General features: G+C 51.4%; 1 protein-coding gene across 3 annotated transcripts; it reads left to right on the forward strand.

Moving 5' to 3' along the window:
• On the forward strand, positions 1-8,617 carry Alox15b (arachidonate 15-lipoxygenase type B). 3 transcript variants are annotated; one of them, XM_041665431.1, is made up of 14 exons: positions 1-147; positions 234-456; positions 708-789; positions 3,619-3,741; positions 3,956-4,059; positions 5,237-5,409; positions 5,614-5,760; positions 5,853-6,056; positions 6,858-6,944; positions 7,083-7,252; positions 7,432-7,553; positions 7,654-7,754; positions 7,833-8,003; positions 8,438-8,617. In XM_041665431.1, the coding sequence occupies exons 1-14, from the start codon at positions 1-3 to the stop codon at positions 8,615-8,617; spliced, it is 2,034 nt and encodes a 677-aa protein (XP_041521365.1). The 3 variants fall into 3 exon arrangements, with proteins under 3 accessions (XP_041521365.1, XP_041521366.1, XP_041521367.1); XM_041665432.1 differs by lacking the exon at positions 6,858-6,944; XM_041665433.1 differs by lacking the exons at positions 6,858-6,944; positions 7,432-7,553 and having other exon boundaries at positions 7,083-7,242; positions 7,657-7,754.
• Positions 8,618-10,832: the final 2,215 nt, after the last annotated feature.

A 10,832-nucleotide genomic window follows, 5' to 3' on the forward strand; every position in this document is an offset into this window, starting at 1 on the left:
ATGACCAAATTCAGGGTGAGAGTATCCACCGGGGAGGCTTGTGGGGCTGGCACCTGGGACAAGGTGTCTGTCAGCATCGTGGGGACCCAGGGAGAGAGCCCTTTAGTGCCTTTGGACCGTCTGGGCAAGGAGTTCACTGCCGGTGCTGTGAGTGTTTGGGGGAGCGGGCAGTAGCGATGGTGGAGGAGGGGGCCGGAGGGACCACCCTCGGCATACTAAACATTCCTTCCTAGGAAGAGGACTTTGAGGTGACGCTCCCCCAGGATGTTGGCGCTGTGCTGATGCTGCGCGTACACAAGGCACCCCCGAAGCTGCCCCTCCCGCTTGGGTCCCTCCAGCCTGACGCCTGGTTCTGCCGCTGGTTCCAGCTAGAGTGGCTGCCGGGGGCTGCACTCCGCTTCCCGTGCTATCAGTGGCTGGAAGGGGAGGGGGACCTGGTGCTGCGAGAGGGAGCAGGTGAGGAGGCCAAAGAACTGACTGGGGCTACTGCAGGGGCTCAGCAGTGTGGAGGAGGCCAGGGTTGGGACTGGAGCGGCGAACTGGTGTGAACACCAGGAAGGGGCAGAGGGGGGAGGGAGGAGGGGGAGGGGGACTACGCTGCTGGTCCCCGGGGTGAAGGGACTAGTGGGTGGGCGATAGTAGAAGGGAGAACATTTGGAGCCAGAGGTCAGGAAGAGTATCATTTCAATCCACGTTCCCACCCACAGCCAAGGTCTCCCAGGAAGACCACCACCCCGCGCTCCAGCACCAGCGTCAAGAAGAGCTGAAGGCCAGGAAGGAGATGTACAGGTGAAGAGGGAGCTAGCCATTCTTACAGAGGGACTCACTTGGGAGTGGGAAGCCGCCAAAACAAGGACTAACATTGAGGCTGGACCCCAGGCCCACGGCGTTAGCAACAGTGAGCACCTGGGACTCGCAGACCCTCTGACTCTAAACTTGTGGTTGAGCAGGGAAACACTTACCAAGCCTTTCGGGTGACTCTGGCACCCACTCAAGTTTGCAAACTGCTGCTCTAACTAGCCATGCCCTGTGGCTTACTCCTTCTCCACCTTCCTTTTGAGGCTGTTGTTTTGTTTCTCTCTTTCTCTCACCTGTTAGGTGCTTGCATTCTCTCATAAACACGGGCGGAACTGCAGACATCTCCTGGGGAACTCAGAACATGCCCCTAGAAATGAGACACACACCCCCCAAGATGGAGGTGCTTTCTCTATTGTCTGCTCAGTGCAAAGAGTTAGAGGGGAGAAGAGCTACCTAAATGCTGTGCTCTGAGAAGGTGGGAATTGCACAGGAATGAGGGGCCCCTGAGAAGTAAAGTCAGCAACTGTACTTGGGTGGACATTCTCAAAAGAGCTTGGTGCTCTTAATCTTGGCTGCTTTCCAAGTCCTGGGCTGCTGGCTTTTGCCCCAGGTCTCTGGAGACCAAGCAAGCATCGACTCATCTGTGTCCTGGTGAGTCTACGTTTGTCATGAAAGCCATGACAGTAAATCTCACAGAGACACCCAGGCGGGAGAGGGCAGATAGTGAAATCTACCTCATCCTTGATGATGCGGTGTTAGGGAAATCATTCAATCTCTTTGATCTTTATTTTCTTTTTATTTGAGTTGTTAGGGAAAACAAATGAGAAGCAGTTAAGAACATAGCTAATAAAACCTGGGAGTGTAATTCTGTACCCAGTCAAGGCTCTGGGCTTGTCCTTCAGCAATGCAGTTATTATAAAAAGAAAAAACAGGGCTGGGGATACAGCTCAGTTGGTAGAGCGCTTGCCTAAACAAGAAACCCTGAATTTGATCACCAACACCACAGAAAGCAGATATGGTGACATCTGTAAGATGGAAGCAGGAGCATCAGAAGTTCAAGGTCACCCCTGCCTGCGTTGTGAACACGGGGCTTAGTGTATGTGAGACCCTGCCACCCTTCCCGAAAACAAAAACAAAACAAAAAGCCACTCGGCAACAAAAACTCTAAACTCTGAGTAAAAGTGTGTGGTTGGTGTTATTCCTGTGTCTGCCTCTCTGTCTGGGTCTTAATATTATAAATAAAGTGAGGTTTCAACCCCAGCATGACCACCGTCTGGGTGCCAGCTAGAGAAGGCAGGCTCTCAGCGACCTCATGCCTACTGAGACCCTGCTGTCTACCCAGAACCCCAGATGAATAAAGTACAGAATTGTTTGAGACAGAGTTTGGCCACCATCTGGTGGCAGTATACTTTCATTGCAAACTGTCCTTTGATGTCAGAAGCTCAATCTAAAGGTTTTTTTCATTATTAAATTGTTTCGTTTTGATTCTGTGGATTAAACCCATGTACTTTGCATTCTAAGTAAGCACACATTCGTGACTTATATCCCCAGTCCTTTTATTTTTTATTTTTATTTATTTTTTAAAAGTTTATGCCTGGTGGTGGTGGTACGCACCTTTAATCCCAGCATTTGAGAGGCAGAGGCAGGCAGATCACTGAGTTCAAGGCCAGCCTGGTCTGTAGAGTGAGTTCCGGGACATCCAAGGCTATACAGAGAAACCTGTCTTGAACCCACCCGGCTGAATTGTAATTACATTTTTCTTACAAGTGTATGTCTATGTGTGCACAATATATGATATTCATATGGAGATCAAAAGGTGACTTGAAGAGATTGGCTCTTCCCTGCCATGTGGGATTTAGAGATTGACCCCAGGTTGCTAGGTTGACAGTAAGCAGCAATTTTTAATATCTATTTTTATTTACTTATTTTTTACTGGGGATTGAACCTAGGGCTTTGTGCATGCTAGGCAAGCACTCTGCTGCTGCTGAAGTGTGTCCCCAGCCCTGTGAAAGCTTCTACATGTAGAGAAAGGGCCTCCCCATGTCGGCTTCAATTCCCACAAGCTATTTTCTGAGCAATCCTAAAAGCTTGTTCAGCTTGTTGGGACCGAATGTTACTATTCCACCAAAAGGTCTCTGGTCGTGGCTTGCATGATCATGGGCCTTAAAGCCAGCCGCCTTAGGCCAGAGCAGAGTAAACCGATAGCTCCCCAAGCTGCAGAAGCTGAGCCGAGTGCCTCTAAATGCGATGTCTGCCAAAGCAACTGACTCCTTGGGGCTAACCCAGCTCAGGACTGCATCCATTCCCAAGATGCATCTCCGTTAGGCTCAGGGTACTTCAAACAGATTACAAGCAGGTGTGTCAGCAGAACTCAGGGTACTTGTAGAAGTACTAACAGGGAAAATAGCCACCTATCAGGCCATGAACCAAGGCGATTCCCTCCTATTTCCGGATGCTTTTCTCCTCCCCTCTCCTCAGCTCTCCCTCCATCCTTGTCTCTCTCCCTCCTTCCCCTGCTTTCCTGATTCCCAGCTCCCAGCATTCACATCCTATAATCCAGATACTTAAGACACCCTGTCCATCTGTTTGGCTCAGCTCCAACCTCAAATTCCTTAAGGGGGATTCTAATTGACCTAGAAGTCTCTTGTGGGGACATGTGGCTTACTTAAAACCCAGTGAGCATGGGAGAAGGGTCTCAGGGAGGTCCCTGTTGGCAGAATGGGGCTAGCTGTGGCCCGGGCCCCCCAGGGACTCTTCTGTTTCCATCCAAGGGCTCCCCACAAAGCCTTTGGCTGATCACTTGCCTCTCACCTACTCCAGCTGGAAGACCTACGCTGACGGTTGGCCTCGCTGCCTTGACCACGCGACTGTGAAAGACTTGGACCTCAACATCAAGTACTCCGCGGTCAAGAACGCCAAATTCTTCTTTAAAGTTCATTCTGCGTGAGGATGCCACACTGTCCGTTGTCCCCACCTCTATCTCCTCTCTTCTAGTCAGTTCCCAACCTCAGTATAGACACAGCTCACTCAGCCCTGCTCAAGGCATAGTTTCCTGTTCCACGGGACAATGGCTGCCTTGGGGCACTGACTACATCAGGCGGACAGGGGAGGGTCTCCTGGAGCCTTGTGCCTTCTCACACTTCACGTGTCCCGTCAGGTTTACAGAGCTGAAAATCAAAGGGTTCCTGGACCGCATAGGACTCTGGAGGAGTCTGAGGGAGATGAGAAGGATGTTTAACTTCCACAAGACTCCTGCGGCAGGTGAGGCCCTGGGCCACGATCTGGACCTCTTTCTGAGACATCAGTTCCCATCACCACCAGGAGGCTTGTAACGAACAACCACTTCACCTCGTGGCTTTAAGCAATCTCCTTGTCCTTCCTACTAGAACTTAAAGTACCCCCCAGAGACAAAAGAAGTGGAAGGCAGAAGGGACCCTGACCTGATCCAACAGTTGTCCAGATAACTGTGACCATCTGTGTCTGTGGACAAAGGACTCACAGCGAAGTTAGGCTGTGGTTACTAATGAGACTCAAAACCACATTATAATGTTTCTTGGAAGATGTACTTATTGGCTTCAGAAATGGGTAAAGGGGGGACTCACCCTAGTTTTCAGGGCACCCTAGAAAGCTCTCATGGGGGAGGGGAAGTTAAGTGAGTATTAACACTGAGGGTGAGGCTAGGGCAGAGAGTGCTCCAGGGCCGGGGGACAGAGAGATGAAGGCCCTGAAGATGGAAGAATAGGGCACCCATAAGAGGAAGAAGTTGCTGAGGCTGGCGTGGACTGAGCAAGGGAAGGAAAGTCAGGGAGAAGTCGTGCCCATGCTTGTGTGGACTGCGGCGGGCTGGATGCTCTCCTAGGCACAATGCAAGGCTAGTGAGTGGCGGCCAGCTGAGGAACACTGGGTGGGTTGGTGGCCTAAGACCAAGCACGGAGATTGGCCATGGGGCTCCAGCTGAGGTCAGCAGGGGAAGGTGGCTTCGTCATCACACATGGCTGTGGCTGCGTAGCAGTGAACTGGACAGAAGGGCTAAGAGACACCGAGGATGGCAAGTTCATATGACTTAGTGGAAGGAAAAGAAAGTTGCTTCCTACGGAGTTTCTGGGCTCTGCTATGGACAGTCAAATAGATATACATGCCATTCCTTGGGATGCCAGGAAGGGGGTGGAGGCTGAGCTGGAGGAAGAACCCACACTTGGGGATGCATTCGAGCCTAGTGAGTCCCCCGGGATGGTATCGGGGAGATGGCATGATGATAGGCTGAGACTAAGATTTGATCTTTAGTGAACAGGCAGTAACGAAAGCCAAGGGATCAGGAGGCCACTGTAAGGAATGAAGAGGTACCCAGGATGGACAAGAGGGAATTTCATCATTCAAGGAAGGAGAATACCTGTATGAGCTATGGTGACTGGTCCCCATGTCCCCCACCCTCCTGCAGAGTATGTGTTCGCGCACTGGCAGGAAGACGCCTTCTTTGCCTCCCAGTTCCTAAATGGCCTCAACCCAGTCCTGATCCGCCGCTGTCACAGCCTCCCGAAGAACTTTCCAGTCACTGATGAAATGGTGGCCCCAGTGCTGGGCCCTGGGACCAGTCTGCAGGCTGAATTGGAGGTGGGCATAGACTGCAAGCCCTGCCAACCTACACGAGTTTCTTCGCGCTCATCCCTATTAGAGACAGAGGGGACAACCATGTGTTACCTAACAAGAACAACCTCTCTCAGAATGCACTCCCCTGACAATCGTGGGTCTTCTTCTTTCTGTCTGTCCCCTCCTTTAGAAAGCCAGGTACAGCCATAGCTCCCCTTTCCCCTGCAGAAGGGCTCCCTGTTCTTGGTGGATCATAGCATCCTTTCTGGAGTCCAAACCAATGTCATCAATGGAAAGCCTCAGTTCTCCGCAGCCCCAATGACCCTGCTACACCAGCGCTCAGGGTCTGGGCCCCTGCTCCCCCTCGCCATCCAGGTCTGTAAGAAGGCAGGAAACAGGGGGAGGGTCCCACTGAGTGATTGACAGACACTGACACTGCCTTCCTCCCCGCTGGCCCTACCCACCAGCTCAAACAGACCCCGGGACCCGACAACCCCATCTTCCTGCCCAGCGATGACAAGTGGGACTGGCTACTGGCCAAGACCTGGGTGCGCAACGCCGAGTTTTCCGTCCACGAGGCCCTCACGCATCTGCTGCATGCGCACCTGCTGCCGGAAGTCTTTGCCCTGGCCACACTGCGGCAGCTGCCCCACTGCCACCCTCTCTTCAAGGTCAGTGGCTCAACAAGTCGGCCCAAGCCAGGCCTGGCAGCCCACGCCTTTAATCCTAGCACTTAGAGAGCTGAGGCAGGAGGATCTCTATGAGTTTGGGACCTGCCTGATCGATATAGCAGAGTGTCAGGACAGCCAAGACTACTACATGGAGAGATCCTATCACAAAACAAGGTGGCTCCATCCATAACCTAGCCTGCAATCAAGTCTGTGGAGTCCTGGACTTTATCGTGTACCCTATAGTGTCTCTTCCTAGTGGTCTGTCCTCAGATGGCCTTACCCCTCCAGGCTTGGATGCAGGACTCCCATTCTGACTGAAAAACATGGGGTAGGGTCTACAGCCAGGGCCTAGGAGAATATCTAAGCTGACATCAGAAAGTGTAAGCAGCCATGGGGGTGGGGGGGACCTTCTCCAAGACGTCTTAACTTGATGAAAGAAACAAATGTATCTTGTGAAGGCCCACAGGCCCTGCTCTATGCTCTTCAGTAGGACTTAGGCTAAGGAGGACAACTCCACATTGCCAGGACCCAGCCCTGCCCCAGGGATAGGAAACCCCAGGAAGTTTCCAAGGTCCTCATTTGACAAAAAGATCTGATGTTCAAAGGGACAAAAAGCCCTGCCTGAGGACAGAGGACAAGATGCTGTGGGACCTTGCGCCCATCCCTGGACGGGGAATACCGAATACTGTCACAAACTACAGCTCCTGGCCTTGCTTACTCTTTCTGTGCTGCTCACAGGGTGGGTGGCTTTGTGGGGGTAGGTCCGGGCTTCCCCAACTTTACCATCTCCTCCCCTTGCAGCTGCTGATTCCCCACATCCGGTACACGCTACACATCAACACGCTTGCCCGCAAGCTGCTCATCGCCCCTGGGCAGGTGGTGGACAGGGTAAGCAACGCCTTTGGCGGGAGGAAATTCTTCAGTTGGAAGAATCTGGAATTCTGGGGTAGGAGTGTCTCTGCTTCCCTAACACCAGCTTGCCCCTGCTTCTGAAGCAAGGTTCTGATGCGCAGTTCTTTCCCTTAGTCCACAGGCCTCGGCATTGGAGGATTCTCCGAGCTGATAAAGAGAAACATGGAGCAGCTGAACTATTCTGCCCTATGCTTCCCTGAAGATATCCTAGCCCGAGACGTGGAGGACATCCCGGGCTACTATTACCGGGATGATGGGATGCAGATCTGGGGGGCGATAAAGAGGTGAGGGAACCATCCCCAGGAAGCCACAGGGGCAGGGGAGGCAGGAAGACTGGGCGGGAGATGGGATGCCCTGGAGAGGTTTACGATGAGGAGGGCTGGAGAGCATGACTCTGGGCAAGGAAGCTTCTCGGCCTGGGTCGTGTTTGGAGCCAGTGACTGAATCCAGCTGCCTCTTGCAGCTTTGTCTCTGAGATAGTCAGCATCTACTACCCAAGTGATGTGTCTGTTCGAGAGGACCAAGAGCTGCAGGCCTGGGTGAGGGAGATCTTCTCTGAGGGCTTCCTCAGCCGAGAAAGCTCAGGTACAGGGACCTCAGCCCTTGGGCCCAGCCCCACCCTCTGGCCTCTCTGTGAGGTCCTAAGATCCCCAGCAGCCCCCACCCCAGCCCAGCTTTCCCACAGGTATGCCCTCCTTGTTGGATACCCAAGAAGCCCTGGTCCAGTATGTCACAATGGTGATATTCACCTGTTCAGCCAAGCACACAGCTGTCAGTGCAGGCCAGGTAAGGGACGGTCCGGGCGAAAGGCATTGCCATGGAAGGGCCAGAGTCTTGTTCTCACTTTGCCCTCTCTGCCTTCAGTTTGACTCTTGTGTTTGGATGCCCAACCTGCCACCTACCATGCAGCTACCGCCACCTACTTCCAAAGGCCAGGCTCGGCCCGAGAGTTTCATAGCCACTCTCCCGCCAGTCAACGCCACATGTGACGTCATCATTGCCCTCTGGATGCTAAGCAAGGAGCCCGGAGACCGAGTGAGTGTGGGGCTAGGAGGCAGGTCAGGCCAGGCTGGATAGGAAGTACATGTTGTTTCCCCTCCCTGGACCAAACTCAACCCCAACATCGAGCCCCCCACCACACTCGCACCTCACTAGAAAAGACACGTGACCCTTGGCCATCTCACAGTAAGGATCAAGTGTCCAAATCAGATGATGAAAACTATCGCTCTCAGCAGCGACAGCAACATGGCACTAAATGTTCCTTTAAATATTCAAATTAAATGGTCAAAGAACTTACAGATCACTGTCACTTGGGAAAATGTTTAGGAAAGGGACAGGGAGAAGCTCAACCAAAGAGTGTGCAAGGTGACTGGGTCGGGGGACAAGTTGTGGCTATAGCTGGCTCAGGTGGGTTGCAGCTGCTCAGAAGGTGGGGACCTCAACAGCTCGACCCTGTGATTGGTCCCCAGAGGCCTCTCGGCCACTATCCAGATGAACACTTCACAGAAGATGCCCCACGGCGAAGTATGGCTGCCTTCCAGAGACAGCTGATCCAGATCTCTAAGGGGATTGCGGAGCGGAACCGAGGCCTGGCACTGCCTTATACCTACCTGGACCCTCCTCTCATTGAGAACAGCGTCTCTATCTAAAATCCTGGAGAAGAGGGTCCCGTGCGACCTACAGACCCCTTGGCCATATCACTCCAAGCTGAGTGTCACCCAGAGAAAAATGTCTTTCAAAATGTACAGGTCCCCAGGTGCTTCTCCAGGAAGCCAGGCCCCATCTAACTCACCTGTGAAACACAACTACACAACTAATAAAACCAAAGCAGACAAACCTAAACTTCTGCAGAAGACAGGACCTCACAGGACAGGGACACCGGAATGTTTGCAAACACCGAGGCTCAGCTCTGATCAAGGGCTTTGCGAGTTCACTTTGTTCGTGTCCCATTATCCATGGACTGTCACAGAAGCACAGAATCCTGTCCCACTGCCCACAGTCAACGAGACCTCACAGTCATCACCTCAGACAGGCTTCTCGACAAAACAGGAAGCAGACCAAACAAAACCTACCAAGAGATCCATCGTCACCTACAGGCTGGCCTTAAAAATGAATAGAACAGGGGGCTGGAGAGATGGCTCAGAGGTTAAGAGCATTGTCTGCTCTTCCAAAGGTCCTGAGTTCAATTCCCAGCAACCACATGGTGGCTCACAACCATCTGTAATGAGATCTGGTGCCTTCTTCTGTCCTGCAGGCATACACACAGACAGAATATTGTATACCTAATAAATAAATAAAAAATGAATAGAACACTAAGAAGGGCTTACCAAGAGGTGGACTGCCACCTACAGGCTCACCTTGAATAGAACACTGAGAAGGGGTCATTGGAGGTCAGAAACAAAGAGAAGGAGGGGCTGAACATGTGGCTTTGTGGTTAAGAACACTGACTGCTCTTCCAGAGGACCAGGATGGCTCATAACTGTGTGTAATTCCAATTCCAGGGGATCAAACACCCTTTTCTGGCCATCAGGCATGCAGGCATAATATCCATAAAAATTAGGTTTGGGGTTTTTGTTCTTAAAAGAGGAGGTTAGACTACCCGGGCCATTTCTAGCCCACCGCTTCTCCAAGCCTTCCCCAAAGTGAACTGGAAAGCAGGTCCCGTTTCCAGAGAATTAGGAATATGAACACACCTCTAATACTTTGCCCTCGAAATTCCATCTTCATTCTGGATTCCCAATATTTCATATACACTCTCTGGTTCTGGTTGTTTGTTTGTTTGCCTTGTTCTTGTTTTTTTCTGGCGCAGACTCTGAACATTACTAAAGTAACAAATGAGCCATTTTGAAGTCACCTAGTGACTTTCATCTCTTATATTACAGGCATCAAAGTTCTGGGTCTTCGGTTTCATACAGTTTTATGAAACAGTACTCAGAATGTAACATTTATACTTGGGCTGGGTGGTCCACTGGTTAAGAGCACTTGCTGCTCTTCCAGAAAACCCAGGTTCAATTCCCAGCACCCATGTCAGGTGGAACCTCTTCTGGCCTTGGCAGGCATGGTACTCCTATACACATACACACATACATTTTATATTTATATATATTATAATATTTATATGTATACACTATTTACATAAACCCGTCATTGCATCCAGTAGACCCAGCTTCAGAAAGGGCCGTGTGGTCCACCAGACAGCCTTGAACTGCTCCTTCTCCATTAATAACGCTTTGCCAAGAGTTTAGACTTAGGCCTCTCTCACACCGTTTTTAGTTTCTGTCAATACGCAAGCCCTGGGACAGGAGAGCTGGCTCAGTGGTTAAGAGTGTGTGCTGCTCCTCCAGAGGGCCTGAGTTTGGTCCCCAGCATCCACACCAAGTGGCTCACAACTGCCTGCAACCCTAGCACCAAGGGTATTCCATCTCTGGCTTCCACGGGCACTTAGACTCATACGCACGTACCAGCATGCAGACACACATACCTACACATGCTTATAAAAAGTAACAATCAAACCTTTAAAAATAAAGGAACAATTCCTGATTATTTAAGCCAAGCTGGGGTAGGGGGGAGCGGGGAGGAAACTAAGTGGCTTTGAGTGTGGAGCTGTTAAACCCTGCAGTTTCAGGTGAGAATTGAAGTGTGGAGCAGTTAAACCCTGCAATTTCAGGTGAGAATTGAAATTCAGCAAGCAGCTGGGGGCACAAAAGTCGAAGTGCACTCTCCTTGGCCTTGCAGTGGGAAGAGGGAAGCTCCTGTTGACCTCTTCCCTTCCTGTATTTGCCTCAGGATTCCAAGTTCTTTTTTTTTTCTTATTTATTTATTATGTATACAATATTCTGTCTGCGCGTATGCTTGTAGGTCAGA

This window comes from Microtus oregoni, unplaced genomic scaffold (assembly GCF_018167655.1).
Source record: "Microtus oregoni isolate MIOR12 unplaced genomic scaffold, Mior012 000015F_ref0000493, whole genome shotgun sequence".
Lineage (NCBI taxonomy): Eukaryota > Metazoa > Chordata > Mammalia > Rodentia > Cricetidae > Microtus > Microtus oregoni.

Excerpts from the sequence above, each read along its gene's own strand:
- Alox15b (XM_041665431.1), top strand. The coding sequence starts at position 1 with ATGACCAAATTCAGGGTGAGAGTATCCACCGGGGAGGCTTGTGGGGCT. Across the intron at positions 6,945-7,082 it reads CTGGGCAGGTGGTGGACAGG|TCCACAGGCCTCGGCATTGG; the intron begins GTAAGCAACGCC and ends TCTTTCCCTTAG. Across the intron at positions 7,253-7,431 it reads ATCTGGGGGGCGATAAAGAG|CTTTGTCTCTGAGATAGTCA; the intron begins GTGAGGGAACCA and ends TGCCTCTTGCAG.